This window comes from Carettochelys insculpta, chromosome 22 (genome assembly GCF_033958435.1).
Source record: "Carettochelys insculpta isolate YL-2023 chromosome 22, ASM3395843v1, whole genome shotgun sequence".
Lineage (NCBI taxonomy): Eukaryota > Metazoa > Chordata > Testudines > Carettochelyidae > Carettochelys > Carettochelys insculpta.
This window is the reverse complement of record NC_134158.1, coordinates 3,305,536-3,331,612: the sequence shown is the minus strand read 5'-3', so window position 1 is coordinate 3,331,612 and position 26,077 is coordinate 3,305,536. Positions and strand designations below refer to the sequence as shown.

Sequence of the window (26,077 nt, the reverse complement as noted above, 5' to 3'; positions counted from 1 at the left end):
AGTGTGCCTGGCCTGCGGGTTTGGTCGATGTAACCCTCTGGTGTAGACACAGCCCAAGGGGAGCTGCTCGCGAAGCAGAACTCACCCTGCCCAGCGACTCCCATTCAAAACTCCACAGCTGGGCCCACGGCCGGCCGGCCGGCACACCCTGAAGCAACGCTGGCGCCCTTTGCAAGGCTGCACGCCCAGAGCGCCGCAGCTGACCCCTCTCGCTCAGCTGTGAGTGCAGATCGGGTACCGGCCCAGCCTGGCCCGCAGCCTCCCTGTCACAGTGTGCCTGACCCCACTGGCCCTGCAGCACCCCCAGCCAGGCTGGCACACTGCAAAGGCGCCCAGGCCGTGGGTGCGCCGGGGCTCAAGCACTCACGGAAGACAACCGGCTGGCCTATCGATCAGCAGTTTGGGGGCTGGGGAAAGGGCAGAGAACAGCAGCTGGGGGCAGAGGAGCTGGAAGTAGGGGCGTGGGGGTGGGGTGGGGTGGGGTGGGGGGGGCGAAGGTTTCCACCATACACAGGGTGGTTTGGGTCAGTGGCCCTCAGCAACCCCAGTGGGGCAGGGCCTGGACTAGGTGGCAGGAGCTCCTGGGTTCTAGCCCTGGCCTGGGGGAGCAGGGGGCTGGGAGCCAGGACTCCTGGATTCCCTCGCTGGGTTGGGGAGGTGGGAGAAATGTGACCGAGGTGGCGGCGTCAGACAAGGAACTCTCCGTTTCTCTATCCCTGATTTGTGGTAGGACTCACCTAGGCCCATATTTCCCCAGGAGGGAGGTGAAGCACTGGGATGCGTTACCGGGAGAGCTGGTGGAATCTCTGTCCCGAGAAGTTTTCAAGTCCCAGCCTGACCAAGCCCTGGCTGGGAGGATTTAGTGGGGGTTGATCCTGCTCCGAGCAGGGGGCTGGACTCGACGATCTCCTGAGGTCCCATCCAGCCCTAGGAGTCTATGGTGTTTGTTCTCATTGCTACCATCACGTCCGTGCCAATTCCCGTAGGCTCACGCTACCCGGCCAGAGCTGGGGCTGGCTCAGTCTCTCCTGCAGCTCTCCGGAGAGCAGGGGTGCCGAGAAAGCAGCCGCCACCCGGTTGGGCCCAGACAGGTAAAAAGGCGAAGTTTATTTATTTACAGGCAGTAACGCCACTGCCCAGGCTACGTACAGAGGGTACCAAAGCATAACAAAATGGAAACGGGCTCCGAAAACGGACACGCCCCACTCAGAAAAACACTCCCAGGGGCCGCCAGGCACATCCACAAGGGAACGGTCCGAACAAAACCGCTTCTAGGAGCCCTGTCCTGGAGCAATGATGGCGCATCAGCCCTTCTGGCCCCCCGAGAGGAACACACAGGGGGTCCTGCCTCCCTGGCCAGGAGGGACACAAGGCCCCTAGGCGGGGTACAAAGGCCTTGTGGACATGGCTGGCACGTCCTGGCCTCTCTGCGCCACTCTGGCCGAGTTCCACTGCTCCACCCTAACTCCCAGGTGGATGCTGGCGCGTGAATGAAAAGGGGTTTTGTTTTGGAACAGCGACACCCACTGTCAAACTCCCCGCGGGGCCAGTCCTTTGGCCTCCAGCAGAGATGCTGCCCCGATGAACCTCCAGGTGCAAATCTGCTCTCCGGGGTGGTCCGGGAATGAGATGGCTGGCTTTGGAGGCTCCAAGCTTTGGCTCAGGTCCCTTCTCCGCCACCGCCCTGCTGCGTGACCCCGGGGAAGTCACTTAGGCCAGGTCTCCGCTACCAAGTTTTTCCAGCATGGCTTTGCTCGTTGGGAAGGAGGCAAAATCCCACTGCCCCCCTGCAGAGCTGTGCCGGCCAACCCCCCATGTAGGCACAGCTGTCCTGGCCAGCGCGCCCTTTCACTGGCACAGCTTGTGTCGTTCAGGGGTGTGGTTTGACTGGGCTGAGCTGGCATAGCCAGTGTGATGCAATGCACTGCAGTCTGCCCAGCAGCGGCTCTATGCCTCAGTTTCCCTTCTGAAACAGGGGCATGTTAGATTTTGCTGACCTCGCGGGGCCATGTGAGATGGGTCAGACAGAGTTTAAACAGGCCCCTTCTTATTACGTCAGCCTATTCCCCAGGTGTGTCTCCTGTCCTGGGCCTCTCCTGGAATCCTGTTTTCCCCACTTTCCACTTCTGCTAATAACATGATTCAGCAGGAATATATCAATTGACAGGCTCAAAGCGCAGGGGGGCTCCTTACAGCACCAAGACAAGGCAGGTGGGAAGCACTCTTGTTACCTGTTCTGTGAAGGGGAAACTGAGGCATGAGACGGCAGCAAAGATTAACGCCAGCCCTGACTCCAATATCTAGTTGAGTGAGAACGGGAACCCAGGGCAGCCCCAGCCCTGTGCTCAGTCCCCTGCACACTGGCCTGCCCCATCCTGCAGCACAGGGGAACTAGTTTCTAGTTGGACTCGGTGTCAATGTGGAAGATACAGAAAAAGCCCAGCTCTGCAGTCAGCTCCCAGGCTGAGTTTGCGGGGCTGGCATCTGGAAGCAGGATCTTCCCACTTCTCCATGGAGGAGTCCCCGGGAGATGACAAGCCATGTACAATCTCGCAGTCTCTTACCCAAACTGGAACGGCGCTTCTGCGGCCTCTCTGTTCCCCTCCAGAGAACAGGCGTAGGGCATGTCCTGGGGCAGAAATCTTCCTCGCTGTCCGTCCATTGTCACCCCTCCCTCTGCTTTTCCAGGGCCCTCTCAGATTTCCCCAGGACCCATTCACAGTGCCGCCAATCTCAAAATGTTAAACAATCAAGAGTCGAGCTCCCAAAATCAATCAAAGTGACTGAAAAACCCAGAAATTCTTTAAAAAAAAATAGATGAGGGATTTTTAATTCGCTTTCCAGTTTCTGAGCCTTTAGGGTCACACTCGGGTTCCATTTTCAGGATTTTCCCTGAAAGCACAAAGGTCAGAAACCATTTTTGAACACAAGCTCAGATTCTGCCCCAATCACATGCCTCCGGGCGCTAGGACTTCCGGGAAAACCTCACGCATCACGTGACGCCTGCTGAAAATCGCTGAGGTGGCACCGCCAGGTTTGGTTGCACTCAGCCCCATTGGTGCGGCAGCTCATGGGCGCGTGAGCTCATTGTATGACCTTGAAACCGCAATGCTACACGGACCCGGCCTGCCGGAAAGGCTGAACTTGGTAATAGGGATGGTTTAGGTCCGGACACAGAACTCTAGTGATGCTGCTTACGGAGGTGTCACATGCTCTGACAGCGGCCAGAGGCAGCTGCTCTGAAGGCAGGTGCATTTACAGAGTTCCCTGCCCACGGGGGAAGTTTGTTCCGCCATCCATCGAGGGGCTGGTTCGGGTCCAGCGGGACTGGAGCACGTGTAACACGGCCGCTTTCTTCACCAACTTCCTGGAACGGCAGAGCTCACTACCTGCAGCCTGACTTTATGCAAGTGACAAGGGATTTTGCACGTCTGCATGACTTCGGACGCCCGACGGGGGGCTGCTGGGTGGAGATCGGTGGGGCTCAGCACTGTTCTGGAAACCAGGCCACTTTCAAAAGGGTCTTCAGCCCCTTTGGGGAAGGCAGCCCATTCCCGACGCAACCTTTCCTCCTCACCCTGCTGCCCCGTGACACCTAGTGGGAATGAGTTCCGCAGGGTGACGATGTAGGGGTGCCACTGCCTTTTCTTTTACCATCGCAAAGCAGGCGGCTTTTTCAATCCCACCGTGAGCCCCTGCCCCTGTGGTGGTGGTGTTCTAGGACCGGCAAAAAAGGAGCACCCCACTGCACCCCCATCTCCCCTCCATACGACCTAAGTCCCCACCTTTGAGAGCAGGCTCTGGCCAGCATGTCTGGAAACAGGCCCACTGGCACTCTTGGTGCTGCCTCTTCGACTGGAGGCTGTTCAGTGTCGGGCGCTGCCAATCGCATCGCAGCGGTAACCCCACTGCCCCCCAAAAAGCCTTCTGGGTGGTGGGCTCATCTTTGGTCTCCCCGCCAGGAGATCCCCGATTTAGCACCCCTGCAACGGGGCTGCTGCTGTCAGTAGTGGCCGAGTGGACAGAGCCAGTCCACGGTGAGGGCACACGTTCTGCTCCTTGCTGCATACACAGGTCTTCCACTCAGGATTTTTCTTGGCTCTCCTCTGAAATGCCTCTGGACCGTCTGCCGTTCTAAAGGGAGGCACCAGCTCTTCAGGTGAACTAGCCAGCCCTCCCCAGCGCTGACCGGCACAGCGCCCCAGCCAGACGGTACCGATTTCCCAGGCCAGCGGCCTTCCTGACCAGGTTCGGCTTTCAGAGTCTCAGGTCCCTGGGACCTGCCCTCGTAAACTGTGCAGGGAGAGGTGCGTCTCACAGGTTTTCTAGGGAGATGCCGCCAATGGTTTCTCAAAGTTATTGCCGTGGACGCCCTGTCTACCCTTTGTACCGGCCCCTTTACTGGGTGGGTGGAGCGTGCTCCCACCGCCTGTCGATTAGCTCTCACTGAAGAGCAGGAGTGCTTGCGAGCATCAGCCTGACGCACTTCCCCAGTGAGAGCGGTGCCGCGGGAAAACACGCGTCTCACCTCCCAGCTTGCACCGTTCACAAGTCTTCTCGAAGGCGCACAACCAGCCCAGCCCGGACCAGGCATCCCTGGGCAGGGGGTTGACAGAACAACTGTTTACAACAGGCAGGTTATTCTTCATCTGTCACCATCACGATCAACTGCTGGACTGGTTTCTCTGCTCGCGGACACAACAGTCCCATGGGTCCTGCTGGCGGAGCCATCCCTCCAGATTCCCCTCCTTGTCAAGGCAACATTCTTCCTGGGTGGCTGTTCCTCTGGCTTTCGATGGCTCCGCCCCACGAGGGACCTTTCCAGGTCCAGCTGCAACACAGCACACGCTGGCCTCCTGCCAAAAAGCACCTCGTCCTTATTGCTGAGCAACACGGGTCACGAGTCTGAATCGTTGGGTCTTGTAGGTCGCAGTGGCGGGAGGTGGAGTCTCAGGCTGCACATCAATCTCTTGTTACGTAAGCTGAACCTCTACTGACGCGGTTCCGCCTTGATACTGCGCATCGTTCCAGAGATGCGGCTGCTCCACCCACCTCTCCGCTTAACGGGTCCAAGTGCCGGGCTTCAAAGCATCCCGCCCTCATGACACCTCAGGTGCAAGGCGGCATATAACAGCAGCTATGTTCAGCTTTGATCACTTCACAGGACTGATGGATTTTATGCTTCCTGGTCCTGTGCCCCACGTCAAACTTCACACCGGAAACAACAAAAGTTTTCTTCTGCCACCTCAAGCGTCCGTTTCTTTAAGAACGAGGGACTTCCTGGGCCAAGGAGCTCTAAATATTCTAACAGAACTCTGGATCAGCTGCTGCTTGCATTCCGGTTCCCAGTTTCCCGTCCTGATGATGCCAACCCATTCACACGCCCCGTGGAAGATTGTGTTTTCCACTGGGCAGTGAGTTGTTTGTACAATGAAGCTCCTAACCCCACTCGATCAGAAACAGCTGCTTCAAGCACAAACCTAGAGGTGCTCGAGCTTGGAGATTCCAAAACTCTTTCTCGTTCTCTTTTGTTAACAACCAAAAAAGGATGAGGAGCATCCCGAGACAACACAAGAGGCCGTCCCCAGCCTGGCTCTTCCCGTAGCTGCTCCGGGGCAGATTTCTGGACCTTTTTAAGGGAACGTTAAAAACCTCTATTTAGGAGCGGATTGTTAGACCTTGGCACCTAAACTGTTATATATGAGATGTTTAATGCTCTACTGGAAGGCACTCAGATACTACTATGGTGAAGACAGTGGTATAAAAACCTCTAGACCAGAATCCTCTGTTTCTTTCACTCGCTTCAGGCCAATGGTACAACACCAACGCACACACGCCGAGGAGCTGGCCCCTACATCCGCACAAAGGCATCTAAAGGAAAGCTGCTTGGTTCTCAGGCGCACTGGGCAGTGACAAAGACCATCAGTGCCAAAGGGAAGCTGCAGTGTTTTATTTACTACCACGAGGATAATGCTGGGGCGGCCAGAAGCACAGCCCCTCCAACAAATTAGGCCACTCTTTTGGGCTAGAGTTTACGGGATATGCGGCGGCGGTTGTTGCCACGTCAGTCCCAGGATGCTAGAAAGACAAGGTGGGTGAGGTAGCGTCTTTGGACTGGTCTAAACTACCAGGACCCATCAAGATAAGATACGTAACTTCAGCTACGTGAATAACGGTGCTGAGCTTGACGTACTTAGACCACAGCCTCTCCACTGGGGTGAGTCGACGGCTGATACTTTCCCATCGCTTCTCGTTCTGGCGGAGTGTCAGCGCTGACGGGAGAGCGCTCAGCAGTTGATTTATCGGGTCTATACTAGCCCCGATAAATCAACTGCTGCTGGATTGATGGCTGCCCGTCGATCCAGCGGGTAGCGCCGACATGGACACGTCTCTAAAGCCCACGTGGTGTAGACAAAGCCTCCATTTCCAGTGCGAGTTCATTTGAAAGTGCAGCAATTGGGCAGTATAACCACATCACTCGGGGTGTGGGCTACTCCTTCCCCCGAGTAACGTCGTTACACCAAAGCAATTCTGTAGTGTTGGCCACGGCTCAGTTTCACAGGACTCCAGGGAGCTGACAACTTTGTCTCACCGGGAGAAGCTGGTCCCCCAAAAGCTCTGACCTCACATCCCTTGGCTCTCCAATGAGGTGAATGGCGTGCTCACAAACACTCGGTGTGGCTGCTCTTGGCCAACACTGCCATGCCCCACGCAAGGATGGGGCAGGCTGTGGGGCTGGACAAGCTGCCTGGGGACCAGCGGACTGCTAAGGGCTGGAGAGAGCATCTTGCATCTGTCCGCAGGTTGCTGGATGCCGGCGTGTCAGAGCTGCTGTTTGGGAAGCAGCCGGGGGATGGTGTGGTTTGTATATCTCATCCCCTGCGGGTGCTTTCTGCTCTTCCCATGCACTCCTTCCCTGCTGGGATCCAGCCCCAGCGATCAGCCAAAGCGATGCCAGGGAGACGCCTGGCCTGCCCACCCTGGGACCGAAAGAGGGAGCTGGAGGCAAACGCTCGAGGGAGGTGGGACGTGAAATTCCATGTGGGAGTGGGGACCACAGGCCAGCGGTGGCAAGACACGAAGGTGCCTGGGGAGGTGTTAGGCACGTCACATTTGGACACACCAGCCGAAGCGAGGCTCTCAGTAGCCTCAGCTACCTGCTGCTGCGGCCAAACTGACTCTTCAGTATCCGAAACGGTCCAGGGCTGACGGGGAATTTCTCTTTGGGTATCAAGTAGTGTGCCAGGAGGACGGCCAAGTCAGCATCCGACTTCCCAGATTGCCTCCGGCTTGACTCTTGCCTAAAACACAGCATTTTCCTCTGTGGGTAACAGGAAAATAGATTTAAAAAATATTTACAGAGTCTAAAACTATTCCCGGCCTATTTACAAGAGTACAAAAAATGAAAAAATCTCCGTCGAGCCAGACTTGGCAAGAGCAGTCAGAGAGCAGAAGGAAGCCAACACTGATGCCGAAAGACAGGAAAGTCGTTTGAGTGATAACTGTGGCCTAACTTCTCGCTGACGAGCCTAACGAGAGCCAGTCGAAAAAACGGGTGGAGACGGAAGGAAAACAAAACTTCTTTTTTTCCCCCAGGTCCGGTTTTCAGAATTTCAAAATTCTAAAATGTGCACAGACGTCGTGATGTGCCGGACAACGTTGGCTGGACACCGGAGTTGTTCAAAAAGGGGGGGAAGGAAAAGGAGGAAAACACCAAGTTGGAAAATTCATTTCTTCTTTCCTTTGTCATCCGAAGTCATTTCTCCTCCCCACATGACAAACGCTGACCAGCTCTAAGCTCAGCCCCTCTGCCCCCCACAAAACCTGTCCCTAGTCTACGGGTCCAAAGAGGTCAGCTTGCAACGGCCCACGCGAAGGCTCTGTTTGCTGAGCCGCGGCATCTCCGGATGTCGGAACCTCGGCTGGGCGGGGACTGCTGCTCTCGAGGCAGGATGCCGCCGGTCTCGGCATATCTGGCCTGTGCCGCTGAAAATTCCTTTTACGCCAGCTCCCTGGGGCTCCGTGAGGAGGTTGTGCGGTCGAATCAGAGGGGCCATTGGTACAGAGACGGGGGACACAGAAGGGGAGGAGCCAGGAGAGTCCAGGGCACAGGCTAGCGGGATGGTGAGGAGAGAGGAGGTTGACGGTGCTTAGGATGAAAGAAGACCAGGGTGGGAGAAAGGAAAAAAGAAGACAAGACCAGCTTCGGAGCCACAACTCCACCATAGGAGCACCAGCCCAGAGCCTTCCAAAGGCAGTAGCCAGGCCCCAAAGCACTCAGGAGGTGGGCTTAAAACTACTCCATTCTGTGCTGGGTTATTTGCCTTCTGGTGTTCAAGCCACCAGGCACCACGTTTCCCGCTTTTCTCTGCAGCCACAAGGATGAGCGATTTTCAACGCGAGCTAGATGGCAGATCCCCTGCCTCCGGGAGCTGGGGCTTTTGGGGAAATGCTAAATCCCTCCAGTCTTGTGCGGAAACTGAAAAAGAGAGGTGGCGATGCAGGTGATGCTGCAAGGGGGAACTGGGACGAGCGGGAACTGGAGGGAAGGAGAGATTCATGGGATTCCAGAAGGGGGAGAGGGGGCATTACGGGGTGCCAGAAGAGCGATTAGAGGAGGAAAGGCCAGCGAGGAGAGAGGCAGGCGGGACCAAGAGGGAGCGAGGGGGAACATAGAGACAGCGGCCAGCGGGTGGTTAGTTTATCAGCGAGGAGGCCGGGGCCCCAGATGGCGCCGGGGAGGGGAAGGACGGGTGGGGGAATGCGCGGGACGGGAAGGACAGGGCCCAGGGCAGGTCCAGCGGGTTGCTGGAGAGGGTGGGGATGGAGAGGGGCGAGGGGGAGGAGGGGAAGGAGGGCAGGGCGGGGAGTGGGGCAGGGGAGGGGAAGGCGGCGGAGGAGAAGGCGGAGGCGGCCGGGAGGGGGTTGCCGGCGGAGGCGGCAGTGGGGGCGGCTGGGCCCTTGGCGGTGGCGGCAGCAAGCAGCGAGGGCTTGTCGCTGGCGTGGGTGCGCTGGTGCCGGTTGAGGTGGGAGCTGCGGCTGAAGCACTTCCCGCACTCAGGGCACTTGTAGGGCTTCTCGCCGGTGTGGACGCGCTGGTGGATGGTGAGCTCTGAGCGCTGGATGAAGCTCTTGCCGCACTCGGAGCACTGGTAGGGCTTCTCGCCCAGGTGGGTGCGCTGGTGAGTGATGAGGTTGGAGCTGACGCTGAAGCACTTCCCGCACTCGGGGCAGCGGTAGGGCTTCTCGCCGGTGTGCATGCGCCGGTGGATGGTCAGGTCCGACTTCTGGATGAAGCCCTTGCCGCAGTCAGAGCAGGCGTAGGGCTTCTCGCCCGTGTGGATGCGCTGGTGCTTCACCAGGGCCGAGCGCTGCCCAAAGCCCTTCCCACAGTCCGGGCACTTGAACGGCTTCTCGGCCGGTGGCGGCGGAGGCTTCCCAGCCGCCAGGCTCTTCCCGCAGTCCATGCACTGCTGGGCGCGCAGCCGGGGGTGCGGCGCCGCAGGTGAGAGGTCCTCCAGGCTCTTCCCGCAGTCGGTGCATTTGTGGGGCTTCCCCCCTGCCGCCCCCTGGGCCTTGGGGCCGGCGCCACAGGCCGCGTAGCTCTTCCCGCAGGCGGTGCACTGGTGGGGCCGGTCACCGGAGTGCGTCCGCTGGTGCTTGAGGAGCGCAGAGCTCTGGCCGAAGCAGCGCCCGCAGTCAGAGCACTTGAAGAGCTGGCCGTGCCGGTGGGCGGCCAGGAAGCCCTGGAGGTGCTCGGGGCAGCGGTAGGCGGCCTGCTCGGCCGCGTGGATCTTCTGGTGCCGGTCCAGGTGGGAGCTGACGCTGAAGCTCTTGCCACAGTCGGGGCAGGTGTAGGGCCGCTCGCCGGTGTGGACGCGCTGGTGGCGCTCCAGGTCCGACTTCTGGAGGAAGCGCTTGCCGCAGGCAGTGCAGGGGAAGGGGCGCTCGCCGGTGTGGATGCGCTGGTGCTGCGTCAGGTTGGAGCTGCGGCTGAAGCGCTTGCCGCAGTCGCCGCACTGGTAGGGCCGCTCGCCGCTGTGGGTCTTGCGGTGCTTGGAGAGCGAGGCCCGCTGGGCAAAGCACTTCCCGCACTCGGGACACTGGTGGGCAGCCACCGGCTCCTCCTCCTCCGCCGCCGCCGCTGCCGCCTGGCAGGACCGGTGCCGGCCCGCCCCACCGCCAGCCTTGCCTCCCTGGTGGCGCCGCTGCTCCCCAGCGTGGGTGCGCCGGTGCCGGTCCAGGTGGGAGCTGACGCTGAAGCTTTTGCCGCAGTCGGGGCAAGTGTAGGGCCGCTCACCGGTGTGGACGCGCTGGTGGCGCTCCAGGTCTGACTTCTGGAGGAAGCGCTTGCCGCAGTCGGCGCAGGGGAAGGGGCGCTCGCCGGTGTGGATGCGCTGGTGCTGCGTCAGGTTGGAGCCGCGACTGAAGCGCTTGCCGCAGTCCCCGCAGCGGTGGGGCTTCTCGCCCGTGTGGGTCTTCTGGTGCTTCGCCAGGAGGGAGCGCTGGCGGAAGCAGCGCCCGCACTCCTCGCACTGGTGCGGCTTCTCCGGCGTAGGCCCCGCCTGCCTGCAGCCGTAGTCCTTCCCGCACTCCGTGCAGACGCCCGCTGCCCGCTGCGAGGGAGGGGGCTCCTTCCCCTTCTTCAGCCCGGCTCGGCGGGCGGCTTTGCCCTCCGGCTTCCCCCCGGCGGGGCTCTTCTGCTCCGGGGGCTGCCCCTCCGACCGGCACTGGCTCCCGCTGGCTTTGCCCTGGTCGGGGCCCTCCGTTTCACCCGGGACCTCCTCGGGCGACTCCGCCTTCTCAGGGCCTGCCTGCGGGGGGCTCTCCTCATTCTCACTCGCCGCCCCGTCCCCTGCCGGAGAAGCCAGACACAAGTCACTCCCTGCACCCGGGAAGGGCATCAGCTAAGGGGCCAGGCTGAAACCGCGAGCACGGAGGTTGCTCTTGCAGCCTGTTCTACATTGACAACAACTCGGGCACCAAGTGCGCCACATGTCTACGGCAGGCAGTGGTTCCCACCATTTCCAGTAACCCGCCACATCTGAGAGAGACAAACAGGCCCCCGTCACACCCACTTCCCTCAGCTCACGGACGCCACACATGCTAGGGTGACAGTCTTACTGGCGAGGCTTGCAACGTGGCCGGGCGTGCAGCAAGCTAAACAAGGGTCAGTGGTTTCGGTCCGCCCCCGAACACACCGTCTCAGACAGTGAGCGCAGGCACACTTGCAGAATCTGCTCAACGCCCTGCTAGGGATGCAGAGTAAACGAGTCACCCCGAAAGCCGCCCCCTCCCCGCTGGAGCCAGGACGCGGCACGTAAACCGTGTCCCAGCTCCAACAAGCTCCTGCCCTCTCTCCCCTGTGCCACAGCAGGGACTGGGGGCGGGCTCCCCGCCAGCTCTTGGGGGCTGGGAAGCTGCATTTCAGCTGCTTGCTGGGGTCGGCATTTCCCCTAACGGTGGCTCCCCAAAGAGCCACCACAGGGGGGAAACTGGCAAAGCCTGCACTGGCTGGGACTCGGGCAGCCTTGCTGCTTCAGCCCCAGTCGGCACAGGCTCATCGGTGTGTCCCCCTCCCCCTTCCGGGTGGCTCTGCACAGCAAGGGGAAATTGATGACATTTCCTGGCACCCCTGGATGGTTCTCAAGGCAGGGCACACCAGCTGAGAACCACTGGCCTGTTGACTTACACGTCTCCTCCGCTTCACTCTGTCTTGGGACAAAATGGAAAGAAGGAAGGAAAGGAAAGGCAAACACAAAGGAGGAAGACCTCGGACCAGGCGGAGAAGACCTACGGAGACTGAAGGAGAACAACCGGGGTACTCCGGGGGTCAGCTGGAAGCTTTGTCCCAAGACTGGTCTGTGGGATGCTTACAATTTGCTGGCTAGGACCATGGTCTTTGCACGCCTGTAGCTGAAGTTCCGAGTATCGGCTCTTCACTTTTATTGCAAACGTTTGCTTCTGAGAGACGTCGGCAAGAGGTTTGGCCAATGTACGGTGATGGGAGTAGGCTGCAGCCCCCGCCACCTGCCCAGGTAATCCTGCCCCTCCTGTCGATAGGACAAGGCAGGGCAGCTGCCCTGGGGCCACCTCCTAGGGACAGGACAACTCTGCAGCCGGCACCCAGGGCTCCTGGCTCCCAACTCGGAAGCGCTGCCTGGCGCACCCCGCTAAGCTGGGAGGCGTCATGCAGATGGTGTAATGAACTGATTAGCATAGCTGATTAACGTAACTGAATCCCATCAAAGCCACCAGCTCCTTCCTTCCCACGTCTTCTCCAACATCCATCCGGGCACTCTGTTAATCAACAATCCCCCCCTCTGTTCCGGCCCCTCGCAGCTCCCCTGCACTCTCTTATCAACTCTCTTCAAACCCCCCTTGTTCCCCTGCCCTCCCCTCAAATCCCCCCTCACTCGCTCCCAGCCCTTCTGATCCTCGGCCTCCTCCCTCCTGCCCTTCCTCACCATGGCTGGTTTGTGGCACTCGGACCCGGTGGCCTCGGCGCCCTACACGACCCGCCTCGGCCCCCGCACACTGTAACGGGTCCGACTTCAATGCACATGGACCAGGTGAGGCGAGAGTTCCACAGATCTAGCTTACAGTGCAAATTTAAACCTATTTCGTTAAACCGGTGCGACGCCCCCAGAGGGCAGGGGGCAAAACTTCCACTGATCCAGAATCCGTTTATATGAAACCAAAACAGGCCCCGGAACGGTGTGTCCACACAGCCGCCTCGTTGTGAAACAAGCTGTGCTGCAAGAGCTGATTTCGGAGGGACACTGCTGCCCACAAAAGGCGTTTCGAAATGGCGCGTCTCCACTTACGGAGCCTGCACTGAAACAGCACCACTGGATGCACTGCGGCTTATTTCCAAACAGGCGCTGTTCCCTGCCTACACGGCCCCCATTTCAAAGGGCTATTGACATAGGCGCCCTTCCTTGTCTGCGCCGGAGACACACCTGTCTCACAGAGCTGCAAGGGACCTTCAGAGGTCACCGAGTCCTCTCCCCTGCCCTTGCAGCACGGCCTTTCACCACCCTGACAGGTACGGTTTTTTGGTCCATTCGCTCCCGACGGCCCCCGAAGGGCTGAACTCGCAACCCTGGGCTGAGCTGAGCTCACAACCCTGGGCTGGGCTGAGCTGAACTCACAACCCTGGGCTGAGCTGAACTCGCAACCCTGGGCTGAGCTGAACTCACAACGCTGGGCTGGGCTGAGCTCACAACCCTGGGCTGGGCTGAGCTGAACTCACAACGCTGGGCTGGGCTGAGCTCACAACCCTGGGCTGAGCTGAGCTGAACTCACAACGCTGGGCTGGGCTGAGCTCACAACCCTGGGCTGGGCTGAGCTGAACTCGCAACCCTGGGCTGAGCTGAGCTCACAACCCTGGGCTGAGCTGAACTCACAACCCTGGGCTGAGCTGAGCCGAACTCACAACGCTGGGCTGAGCTGAACTCACAACGCTGGGCTGAGCTGAACTCACAACCCTGGGCTGAGCTGAGCCGAACTCACAACGCTGGGCTGAGCTGAACTCACAACCCTGGGCTGAGCTGAGCTGAACTTACAACCCTGGGCTGAGCTGAACTCACAACGCTGGGCTGGGCTGAGCTGAACTTACAACCCTGGGCTGAGCTGAACTCACAACGCTGGGCTGAGCTGAGCTGAACTCACAACCCTGGGCTGGGCTGAGCTGAACTTACAACCCTGGGCTGAGCTGAACTCACAACGCTGGGCTGAGCTGAGCTGAACTCACAACCCTGGGCTGAGCTGAACTCGCAACCCTGGGCTGAGCTGAACTCACAACGCTGGGCTGGGCTGAGCTCACAACCCTGGGCTGGGCTGAGCTGAACTCACAACGCTGGGCTGGGCTGAGCTCACAACCCTGGGCTGAGCTGAGCTGAACTCACAACGCTGGGCTGGGCTGAGCTCACAACCCTGGGCTGGGCTGAGCTGAACTCGCAACCCTGGGCTGAGCTGAGCTCACAACCCTGGGCTGAGCTGAACTCACAACCCTGGGCTGAGCTGAACTCACAACCCTGGGCTGAGCTGAGCCGAACTCACAACGCTGGGCTGAGCTGAACTCACAACGCTGGGCTGAGCTGAACTCACAACCCTGGGCTGAGCTGAACTCACAACCCTGGGCTGAGCTGAGCCGAACTCACAACGCTGGGCTGAGCTGAACTCACAACCCTGGGCTGAGCTGAGCTGAACTTACAACCCTGGGCTGAGCTGAACTCACAACGCTGGGCTGGGCTGAGCTGAACTCACAACCCTAGGCCGAGCTGAGCTGAACTCACAACCCTGGGCTGGGCTGAGCTGAACTCACAACCCTGGGCTGGGCTGAGCTGAACTCACAACCCTGGGCTGAGCTGAACTCACAACGCTGGGCTGAGCTGAGCTGAACTCACAACGCTGGGCTGAGCTGAACTCACAACGCTGGGCTGAGCTGAGCTGAACTCACAACCCTGGGCTGGGCTGAGCTGAACTCACAACGCTGGGCTGAGCTGAGCTGAACTCACAAGGCTGGGCTGAGCTGAACTCACAACGCTGGGCTGAGCTGAGCTGAACTCACAACCCTGGGCTGAGCTGAACTCACAACCCTGGGCTGGGCTGAGCTGAACTCACAACCCTGGGCTGAGCTGAACTCACAACCCTGGGCTGAGCTGAACTCACAACCCTGGGCTGAGCTGAGCTGAACTCACAACCCTGGGCCGATGCTCAAGCCACTGAGCTCTCCCTGCCCCCTTTCGATTAGCCACTGCAACTTGCCTCTTCAGCCATGACTTCATTTTAGCCACGTGGGTTCATCCTAGGGCCTGCGGAGTTCAGCAACCTGGCTTTCCCCATTTGCCTACCAGTTTCCAAGTTCCTCTGACTTTAGCTGTACAGCGATCGTACGGAGGGGGACAAAGCTCTGGCCAGACCCCCCCGCCGGCGTGAATTAGCCCAGCCCCACTGAAGCCAAAGGAGGGACTTCACTACCAATCACAGATTTAATGCTGGAGGAACAGGGCCTGGACCCAGGTCCTTGCTCTCCCCCTTGCGGTAGCCCTCTCTCATCTTCTCCAACGGCCCATATGCGCAATGCCCACACCCAGCCTGGCGGCTCCCCCGCCCGAGCACCTCCCTCCCATCCGCTAATTCTCCCCACACCTCCCCCGGGCCACTGACCCCCCTCCTTGGCGCTCATCGTGGCCTTCCTGCGGCCCTTGCGCTTGGTCTCCTGGCTCTGCTCCCGCACCAGCTCCCGCAGCATCTTCTCCACCTGGCTCCGGCCGGCGGTCTGCAGGATGAGGCCCAGCTGCCGGCGCAGGTCCGGGGTCATCCCGCCCTCGCTGGGGCCGGCCGCAGCCGAGTTCTGGACCTGCGCTGGCTCCAGCTGGCCCGGCTCCGACTCCATCTCGAAGCCTGCAAGGGAGCGGGCGGTCAGCCTGCGGCTCTGATGTGGGGGCCGGGGCCGGCCGCCTGGAGGGGTCTGTGCGGCACATGGGAGTGGCACACAGCCCCTCACCTCTCCCCAGCCAGGCCCCGGGGGCAGGACAGCTGCTGGGACCCTAGGTGTGGGGCCAGCTACAGAGCCCCCTCACCTCTCCCCATCCAGGCCCCCAGGTCAGGGCAGCTGCTGGGACCCTAGGTGTGGGGCCAGCTACAGAGCTACAGAGCCCCCCTGCACACCCTGCAGTACCTCTGCACAGTGGGGTCGCCGGGGCTGATGCCTGGTGCGAAATCGGGGGGGAGGCTCCAGCCAGAGCCCCTTGATTTACCCCGAGGAGCTGCTTTGGGGTGTTGCTTCCCCACCCCCAGCCACTTACCGGAGACCAGTCCTCTCCTCCGGTGCGACTCGGCGAAGGCGGTGATCCGGGGCCAGCTGATTGCGATCTCCTCCGCTAGGGGAAATGGGGATCGGACGGGCATTAGCGGCTTCGAGATGAGGGAGAAAACCCAAACCCAGGTCCAGAGGGGGCACAGACGAAGGTGGTGGGATTAGACTAGGGTGTAATGATTCCAAGGCCAGGCAAGGCCTTTATGACCATTGAGCAGAGGTAGGAAAAGTACCCCAGAAGTTACCTGAGTACAACTGAGATGTGGTGTGTGTGTTCACGCATACTTTTACTCAAGTAGTTTTCCAGAAGGAAACTGGTGACTTGTTCTTAAGTACCCCCCACCCCCCAAGCTGTATTTTACTCAAGTAACTTTCTGGGCACTTTTCCCTCCTCTGCCATCAAGTCTGACTTCCTGCTCCACACAGGCCGGAGACCTTCTCCCTGGGGTTGCCGCTGGCAGTGCTTTGAGTGCTCCCATGGAAAAGAGCCAGGCACTGAGACACACCAATACCCCCTGCTCGGATGGGTCGCTCGGTGGCTCTCACGCTACACCCTCTGCCTGCCGAACTGCCATCAATCAGATCGGTGGCACCGCCAGGGCCACTCTGGGCTGGGCCACGCCCTTCCCCAATCGGTTAACCCAAATGTCCGTTCCGCCAGCATAGCCAGCGACACCCCTGAGGTGTCCGGCTTCAGGGGGCTGTCCCAGAGCCGGGAGACCGCGGCTTTTAGCACCCAGCTCAGCAAGGCCCTGGAGCAGGGGCTGGACCGTAAGTGCACAAGCAGGACTTCGGCAGGCCCTTATGTGTTCAGAGAACCAGACACGTACTTAACCCCTGGCCTCACCTAGGGGCTGAAACAAGGATGTAGGGGCTGAGCATTAAGCTGGTGATTTTACAGAGGTGCAGGGTGATACCACCTACCTCTAAACGCTGAAAGACAGCGTCAGGTTAACCACATTCCCAGAACAGACTGCCTCAGCTCTGGGTCAGCACAGACGGTGGTTTGCTGGGAAATACAACCACCTCTGAAGGGGCCTTTACTCATCCCTCCTCCGGCAGGGCACCGGTCGCAGGTGGCACCACTTTAAAGAGTGTGCGAGTGCTCACAAACACGAAACTGGATTAATCGCACAGGTGCTGAAGGGCAGAGTTAAGGTTGTTTGGGATAAGCCAGCTGTGCATTCCTGTACCTCCCGGTGAGTGCTGGGTTTCTGGCCAACCGTTCACGAACCTCCTGGCTTTGTACTGCTTGTTTTTGGGGATAACAGCCTCAAAAGGTTTCTTACTCTCAGTTACTGGTGTACACGCCAATCGCCCATTACTTGGTGCGGATGTAGCGTTCAATCCCCCTTGGGGCTGAACTGTGCTGCAGAGCCCCAGGATACCTATCTCATGGCCTAGAACTGGAAGGGACTCGAGAGGTCGCTGAGTCCAGCCCCTGTGCTCAGGGCAGGGCCAAGCACCATCCATAACAGATCTGTGTTACATCTAACTTGCCCCAGGCCCTTGAAAAGCCCCTCAAGGGTGAGCTCACAGCCCTGGGGTCACAAAGCCAATGGGCTAGGAGCAATTCCCTCCTGCATGAAAGCTAACCTGCCCCAGCCCCGGCAAGGGCCCCCTCAAGGGTGAGCTCTGTGATGGGGTTCAGGGGTCCCCATGCACTGCACCCCATCCGCTGGCAGGAGTGACTCTCACTCAGCAGGTAGAACAGGAAGTTTATGAGGCGACAGCGGCCCAGTTTCTCACAGAGGTGTCAGTGCAGCAGCCAGAGACAGTCATTCCAACACGTCCTGGGGAGAGGAGCCCGAGGGGTGCCCCTCTGGGGTGTAGCTTTCCCCCTCCTCAAGCTGGCTGCCTTCCAGCTCCCTCTCCCCCTAGCCTCTCACTGCCGCCCCCGATTCAAAAACCAGCTCGGCTCCTCCCTCCTCTTTGTTCAGGGCTGAGGTGTTACCTGCCAGCCTGGGTTATAGCCCCAGGGTCATCCTTAGCTGCTGGGAGCTGCTCTGCTTGTCTCCCACATCCAGCCTGAGTCTCACACACGCACTCACCCCAGTCCATCACAAGCTCACAGCCCGGGGTTCGCAAAGCCACTGAGCTATTCCCACGGCCCCCGTTCACTCACACGCATTCCGATAAACAAGGCTTCGGTTCCTTAGGGCCGCAGGGAGCCCGAAACACGCAGGCTGCCTGCTACGCCCTCGCCAGGACCAGAGCTAGGCGCGCGCCGCCATCCAGCGGCTGTGATTACGTTCGCTAAGGCGGCGTGCAGCTCAGCATCTGACTGCAGCCAGGCCCGGCTCTCGGCCTCCCAGTCAGCAGCTGCTCGCTCTCGAGCTTCCTCTGCGCGGGGCTGTGGCTGGGCTAGAGCACGGGGGGGCAGGACACCAGAGCGGGAGTCCCTCTGGCCGCCAGAGAGGAGGAGGAGGAGGGAGGGAGCTGGAGATGCTGCAGCAGGGAGCCGGGAAGAGAAGCCTTCAAACTGTGCACCCCCTGCGACCCTGGCACACAGGGGGTCTCTGAACTGCCTCGTGCAGGTAACATCATGGGAGCTGAGCTGGGCTGAGCTGGGGCGCGCAGAACAGGCAAGGAATCCGTCTCCGGAAGCGCCCGCCAAAACCGAGCCCTTTGCCGATGGGAGGAAGGGCTCTCGGGAGACGGGGCCTGCTTTCGAAGGAGCCGCGTCGGCACCGCTTTGCCTCTTTCGAAAGCGGGTGCAAACGAGGCGCCGGGTATGTAAAGCTGCACCTCGTTTGCGTTTTTGATGGCCCTCATCTGCTTGCCTCTTTCGAAAGAGAAATGCAGGTGTAGACACAGCCCCAGAGGGTGAACGATTCGACAGGGCAGATGCAGAGACAGGCCTGCCTTGTGTTTAAAGGTGTTTGTCTGTGATTCGGGGGAGCAGGGGTTCGTTCCCAGCTCTGCCCGTGACCCCTGTAAACTGCCTTACAGCCTGGTGCCTCAGTTTCCCCTTGTGATAACCACAGAACACGAGGACTGGAAGGGACCTTGAGAGCTCATCGAGTTCAGCCCCCTGCCCTCATGGCAGGACCAGGCACCGTCTGGACCGTCCCTGACACACGCTTATTCAACCTGCTCTTAAAAATCTCCAGGGATGGAGGTTCCACCAGCTCCCCCGGCAATTTATTTATTCCAGTGTTCAACCACCCTGACAGGTAGGAATTTTTTCCTATTGTCCAAACCAAACCTCCCGAGCTGCAGTTTCAGCCCCTTGCTCCTTGTCCCGTCCTCAGAGGCCAGAGAACAACTTTCTCCCTCCTCCTTCTAACCCCCTTTGAGGTATTTGAAAACCGCTGTCATGTCCCCTCTCAGGCTTCTCTTTTCTAAACTACGCGCGCCTAGTTCTGTCAGCCTCCCCCAGAGCTTGTGTTCTCTGGACCTTCCAGCATCCGCGTTGCTCTTGTCTGGACCTTCTCCAATTTCTCCACGACTTTCTTGAAATGTGGAGTCCAGAACTGGACACAAGATTCCAGGTGAGGCCGAATGAGTGCAGAGCACAGCGGAAGAATGACTCCTCCCGTCTTGCTCCCCACACCCCTGTCAAGCAGAAGGAACCTTCTCCTCACACTGGTCCTGGCGCCGATGCGGCTGAGCCAGGGACCGGGAAGGGCTCAGAGCAGAAGCCGACTCAGGCACTCCCGCAAAGCGGCGCATAAAGGTCCTTACCCAGCGAGATCACGTTCTCGTAGTTCTCCTGCATGGTGCCGCTGCAGAGGGCCCTGCACGAGCCAGGCACTGGGATGAAAGACGCACTCGCCTCCTCCAAGGCCTCCAGCTCCTGGAACAGCCAGACACCAACGGAGTTAGAAACTTTTCCCCCAGCCGTGCCCCTCTGCTGCGCAGCCCCCCCACAGGGACATGGTTGTGATCACACCCACTCATTCCTGCCAAGCGGCTGACCCTGCCCCTGGATCTGCATTGCCCCACACTGGGGAACTGGCCGTTAGGGAAGGGATGGAGGGTGGGTGATGGGGACGTGCATTGCCCCACACTGGGGAACTGGCCGTTAGGGAAGGGATGGAGGGCGGGTGATGGGGACGTGCATTGCCCCACACAGGGTAACAAGCCGTTAGGGAAGGGATGGATGGCGGGTGATGGGGACTTGCATTGCCCCACACTGGGGAACCGGCCGTTAGGGAAAGGATGGATGGCGGGTGATGGGGACGTGCATTGCCCCACACTGGGGGAACCGGCCGTTAGGGAAAGGATGGACGGTGGGTGATGGGGACATGCATTGCCCCACACTGGGGGAACTGGCCGCTAGGGAAGAGATGGACGGCGGGTGATGGGGACTTGCATTGCCCCACACTGGGGAACCAGCCGTTAGGGAAGAGATGGACGGCGGGTGAGGGGGACGTGCATTGCCCCACACTGGGGGAACCGGCCGTTAAAGAAGGGATGGACGGTGGGTGATGGGGACATGCATTGTCCCACACTGGGAAACCGGCCGTTAGGGAAAGGATGGACGGTGGGTGATGGGGACGTGCATTGCCCCACACTGGGAAACCGGCCGCTAGGGAAGGGATGGAGGGCGGGTGATGGGGACGTGCATTGCCCCACACTGGGGAAACGGCCGTTAGGGAAGGGATGGATGTTGGGTGATGGGGACGTGCACTGCCCCACACTGGGGGAACCGGCCGTTAAAGAAGGGATGGACGGTGGGTGATGGGGACATGCATTGCCCCACACTGGGGGAACCGGCCGTTAAAGAAGGGATGGACGGTGGGTGATGGAGACGTGCATTGCCCCACACTGGGAAACCGGCCGCTAGGGAAGGGATGGAGGGCGGGTGATGGGGACGTACATTGCCCCACACTGGGGGAACTGGCCGTTAGGGAAAGGATGGACGGCGGGTGATGGGGACGTGCATTGCCCCACACTGGGGAACCGGCCGCTAGGGAAGGGATGGATGGTGGGTGAGGGGGACGTGCATTGCCCCACACTGGGGAACCGGCCGCTAGGGAAGGGATGGATGGTGGGTGAGGGGGACGTGCATTGCCCCACACTGGGGAACCGGCCGCTAGGGAAGGGATGGATGGTGGGTGATGGGGACGTGCATTGCCCCACACTGGGGAACCGGCCGCTAGGGAAGGGATGGACGGTGGGTGATGGGGACGTGCATTGCCCCACACTGGGGAACCGGCCGCTAGGGAAGGGATGGACGGCGGGTGATGGGGACGTGCATTGCCCCACACTGGGGCACCGGCCGTTAGGGAAGGGATGGACGGCGGGTGATGGGGACGTGCATTGCCCCATACTGGGGAACCGGCCGTTAGGGAAGGGATGGACGGCGGGTGAGGGGGACATGCATTGCCCCACACTGGGGAACCGGCCGCTAGGGAAGGGATGGATGGCGGGTGAGGGGGACGTGCATTGCCCCACACTGGGGAACCGGCCGTTAGGGAAGGGATGGATGGCGGGTGAGGGGGACGTGCATTGCCCCACACTGGGGAACCGGCCGCTAGGGAAGGGATGGACGGTGGGTGATGGGGACATGAATTGCCCCACACTGGGGAACCGGCCGCTAGGGAAGGGATGGACGGCGGGTGAGGGGGACGTGCATTGCCCCACACTGGGGAACCGGCCATTAGGGAAGGGACGGACGGTGGGTGAGGGGGGCGTGCACTGCCCCGCACTGGGGAACCGGCCGTTAGGGAAGGGACGAACGGCGGGTGATGGGGACGTGCATTGCCCCACACTGGGGAACCGGCCGTTAGGGAAGGGATGGACGGTGGGTGATGGGGACGTGCATTGCCCCACACTGGGGAACCGGCCGCTAGGGAAGGGATGGATGGTGGGTGAGGGGGACGTGCATTGCCCCACACTGGGGCACCGGCCGTTAGGGAAGGGATGGACGGCGGGTGATGGGGACGTGCATTGCCCCACACTGGGGAACCGGCCGTTAGGGAAGGGATGGACGGCGGGTGAGGGGGACGTGCATTGCCCCACACTGGGGAACCGGCCGTTAAGGAAGGGATGGACGGCGGGTGAGGGGGACGTGCATTGCCCCACACTGGGGAACCGGCCGTTAGGGAAGGGATGGATGGCGGGTGAGGGGGACGTGCATTGCCCCACACTGGGGAACCGGCCGTTAGGGAAGGGATGGATGGCGGGTGAGGGGGACGTGCATTGCCCCACACTGGGGAACCGGCCGCTAGGGAAGGGATGGACGGTGGGTGATGGGGACGTGAATTGCCCCACACTGGGGAACCGGCCGCTAGGGAAGGGATGGACGGCGGGTGAGGGGGACGTGCATTGCCCCACACTGGGGAACCGGCCATTAGGGAAGGGACGGACGGTGGGTGAGGGGGGCGTGCATTGCCCCGCACTGGGGAACCGGCCGTTAGGGAAGGGACGAACGGCGGGTGATGGGGACGTGCATTGCCCCACACTGGGGAACCGGCCGCTAGGGAAGGGATGGACGGCGGGTGAGGGGGACGTGCATTGCCCCACACTGGGGAACCGGCCGTTAGGGAAGGGATGGACGGCGGGTGAGGGGGACGTGCATTGCCCCACACTGGGTAACCGGCCGCTCGGGAAGGGATGGACGGCGGGTGAGGGGGACGTGCATTGCCCCACACTGGGGAACTGGCCATTAGGGAAGGGATGGACGGCGGGTGAGGGGGGCGTGTGGCGAGATTGCGGTGAGTCCGTTTCCCGCTGGCCGTGCATCGCTCCTGGGGCGGGAGGGGACGAAGTTTGCTCTCAGGGAAGGGGTGAGCGAGTCGGGGTCGCCGTGGCCTGCGCCGTCATGTCAATGCCGACCCGCGGCCTGGGCACTGTGAGCAGACAGCGGCAAACCCCGCTGGGCTGCACACGGGGACCTGCTGCCCCCCACCCCCAGGCCCAGTCTGGAGGACACAGGGCTGGGAGCGTGGCCTGCTCCGCTCTCCCCACTGGCCTGGGGGGTCCCAGGGTGGCCTTGGGTGACCAGCCAGACTGTCTCCCGGCTCTGGGGTGGCTGCAAGCAGGACAGCCCCCTCCGGGCGCCCGCCCGCCCGCCCATCCGGCCTCAAGAGCGGAGCTGGTGGGGTGCAGCGGGTTGGGGGGCTGGACCCCCGGGGGGGCGAATCCGCGTGGATTCCCCGCACAGAGGAGTGGGGGGACTGACCCACTGAGGGGTCCCCCACGGGAGAAGCTGAGCACGCCCCTAAGGCGCTGGGGCTCGGGGCAGGGGGCGCGGGCTGCCCCAGGCGGGGCGCTGGCTCCGAACCCCGCCCCGGATCGCCACCGCCTGCAGCGCAGCGCAGCGAGCGGGGCGGCCCCTCCACCGGGCCTGGCAGAGACCGGAGGGTCCGGGGGGCTCCGGCGCCCCCCGCCCCGCGCTCGGCTCCCCCCCGAATGTCGCCCCGCCCCCGCGCCCCCCACCCGGCTGGCGGGGCCCCAGGGCGCCGGGAAAAGCGGGTCACCGACCCGGCCCCCCCGTGGGACCCACCCCCCCATTGTCACCCCCCCCGCTCGGGGCCCCCAGCAGTGCGGGCCGGGGGGGTGGGGCTGCTCCTCTCCCGCCCCCCATTGACACCGCCGGGGGGCGCAGGGCCCCTGCCCCCCGGGACCCCCTCACCTGCGGCGCGGAGGGTCGGATCCGGCCCGGGGCGCAGCCCGGCTCGCCGTGCGGGGAAGCGGCCGCCGGCCCCCCAGCGACCTGGGAAGTGCAACCCCGGATATGCGCAGGGCGCGGCCGAGCCGAGCCGAGCCGAGCCGAGCCGCCTGCAGGGCCCTCTGCTGGCGCCCGCCGCCGCCGGGATCCGGCCCCCCCCGAGCCGTGGGGCGCCCGCCGGGCAGCCGCAGAGCCCTGGCCCGGCCCGGAGCCGCGGCTCCCCGCGCTTCCCTCCTGCGGGCCCCACGGCGCCCCCCTGCGCGCCAGGGCTGGCCCCCGCCTCGGCTGGCCGGCCGGGGAAGGAAACCCCCGGAGGCGCGGCCGGCCGGCCCGTCAGTCAGCGGCGCTCCCCATTCACCCACTTCTGACTCCCCAGGGTCATTTGATCTCCCCCCGCAGACCCCTGCAAAACCCCGGCGGTAGCAGCCTCCAGGTGCCTGCAGCGGGGCTCCGGAGAGGTTGCGGGGCTGTTCTCGGGGGTGTCAGACGGCACAACAAGGAGCTGAAATTACTGGGGGAGGTGTAGCTGGTATCAGGAAAAACTCTTCCCCAGGCGGGTGGTGAAGCTCTGGGTTGTGTTACCCAGCGAGGTGGTGGAGTCTCCAGCCCTGGAGGTTTTTAAGTCCTGGCTTGGCAGGGTCCTGGCTGGGGTGACGATGGGGGTTGGTCCTGCTTTGGGCAGGGGGCTGGACTCAGTCACCTCCTGAGGTCCCTTCCTGCCCTGGGGGGTCTGTGATTCTCTGGCCCCGGAGTGGGGACCACCGGTCTACAAGCAAGTGAGAAAAATGGAGACACTTTGCCCTCGGGGAGGGAGCGGGTGAAGTAGAGGCATATGTAAGAGAAAGCCCCAGCTATGGAACTGGTCCAGACCATTACAGCCCCACACACCTAACCCTGAGGGGCTGAGTCCTCCCAGCCGCTCAGCCTCACTCCTCAAGCCAATGAGGCGGCGGGGGGCTGAGCCCAACGCCTTCGGGCTGTAGCCATGAGCCTCTCCCACAAGAGCTAAAAACCAGCGACCTCCGGCTCACGTAAGGTGGCCACATTGCCCTATGACAAATCTGGGACACCCGCTTCTGGGATGGGAGTCAGGGCACCTGGCCGAAGGGGCCTCCGCCCACGGTGAGGCCCCACGGCACAGCGAGCCAGCAGCGGGGGCTGCTGCCTTGGCTGGCCCACAGAGGAGCTCCCTGGCAGGGGGGTTTCCTGCCCTGAGAGGCCAGTGCCGGGGAGCAGGAGTTCCACACAGTCTGGGACAATTGGGGTCGGGACGCCTGTGAGGCAGTGTAGACAAGGGGCAGTCCCAGGAAAACAGCCACCCTCGGCTTAAGGCTCCAGGGGAGACATCTGTTTTCTCTCCGTAAGTGTCACCGTGTGGGACTGGGAACCACTCGCCACGGTGGGTGTGTTGGTAACAGACAGGCAATTTGTATCCACAGCCACTCTGCAAACCGGGCCTGTGGATGCAGAGCAGACAGCCGCAGATTTGCAGGGCCCTGCTGATAACATCTGGTCAGCTGCTCAGCCCACCCAGAGCTTGGTCGCCCAAAGGCAGGCTTGAACCTGGGACCTCTGCGCAGGAGCCTCTGGCGGGAGCTAAACCCAGCTGTTTCTCGGTTAAGTCTGGAGAGGAGGCTCAGTCTCTCTCTGTGTAAGTGACAGAGAGGGAGCCGTGCTCGGCTATGTACTATCAAAACAAAAAAGCATTAAAGTAGCGCTTCAAAGACTAACAAAATAATTTCTCTGGGTAAGTGGTCCAGGTGCCCCAGCTGTGTGGGTTACACAAGCACAAGCAGGAAACCTCGTGGGGTGCCGGTTTTGGTGTGACATATTCCCAGAGGCAGGGGGGCAGAGATCCCCTCCAGGCCCCTGGGCGTGGTGTGGGGGGTGGGCCGGCTGTGGGCTCCTGGGAGGGGCAGGGTCTCAGGCAGAAGGGAAGAAGCAAGGGCAACCCTCAGCACCTCCTGGACCACAGGGTGCCCCCACACCTGCCCTCAGAGCCACGCCGAGCTGGTGCTCCAGCAGTGAATTAAAGGGCCCAGTGCTCCAGGCTGCAGACACTGGGAGCCCCGGCTCCTTTTGAATTGCTGGGTCCGGGACCGTTGCTCCTTTTGGCCCTCCGCTGTCAGTCCCGTGGCACACGCTTTAACTCCAGTCTCAGCTGGGTAGCCATGTTAGTCTGCATCCGCAAACCCTGCGAGAAATCCCACGGTGCCTTACGGGCGGAGAGATCGATGGGCTCGTGACAGAGAGGTGGCCGTGTTAGTCTGTATTCTAACCAAACAAACAAGCAGTCGCGTAGCACCTTAAAGACTCATAAAATAATTTACTGAGTGATGAACTTTTGTGGGGCAGACCCACTTCTTCAGATGCATGCATGGGTTGGCAGCCAGGAGGTCCTGGGTTCAAGCTCCCCCCACCCCCTTGGGATTAACCCCCTGCCTAGGGAGAGGGTGTTAGAATGTGACCCAGTGGTTAGAGCAGGCCAAGAGGTCCTGGGTTTGAGGAACCCCCTTTGGGACTAGTCCTTCCACCAGGGAGGGGGTTGGAGCACAGCTTAGTGGCCACATGCATCTGACAAAGTAGGTTGTTGCCCAAAAAGCTTAGGCTCCAAAAAACCTGCTTGTCTC

The 26,077-nt window shown here is 61.3% G+C and overlaps 1 protein-coding gene across 1 annotated transcript; it reads right to left on the bottom strand.

Moving 5' to 3' along the window:
• Positions 1-1,094: 1,094 nt before the first annotated feature.
• On the bottom strand, positions 1,095-23,522 carry LOC142024753 (uncharacterized). The gene is made up of 5 exons (XM_075016945.1): positions 23,412-23,522; positions 19,514-19,625; positions 15,816-15,890; positions 15,175-15,411; positions 1,095-10,855 (listed from the first exon to the last, which is right to left on the bottom strand). The coding sequence occupies exons 2-5, from the start codon at positions 19,545-19,547 to the stop codon at positions 8,697-8,699; spliced, it is 2,505 nt and encodes an 834-aa protein (XP_074873046.1). The 5' UTR covers positions 19,548-19,625; positions 23,412-23,522; the 3' UTR covers positions 1,095-8,696.
• Positions 23,523-26,077: the final 2,555 nt, after the last annotated feature.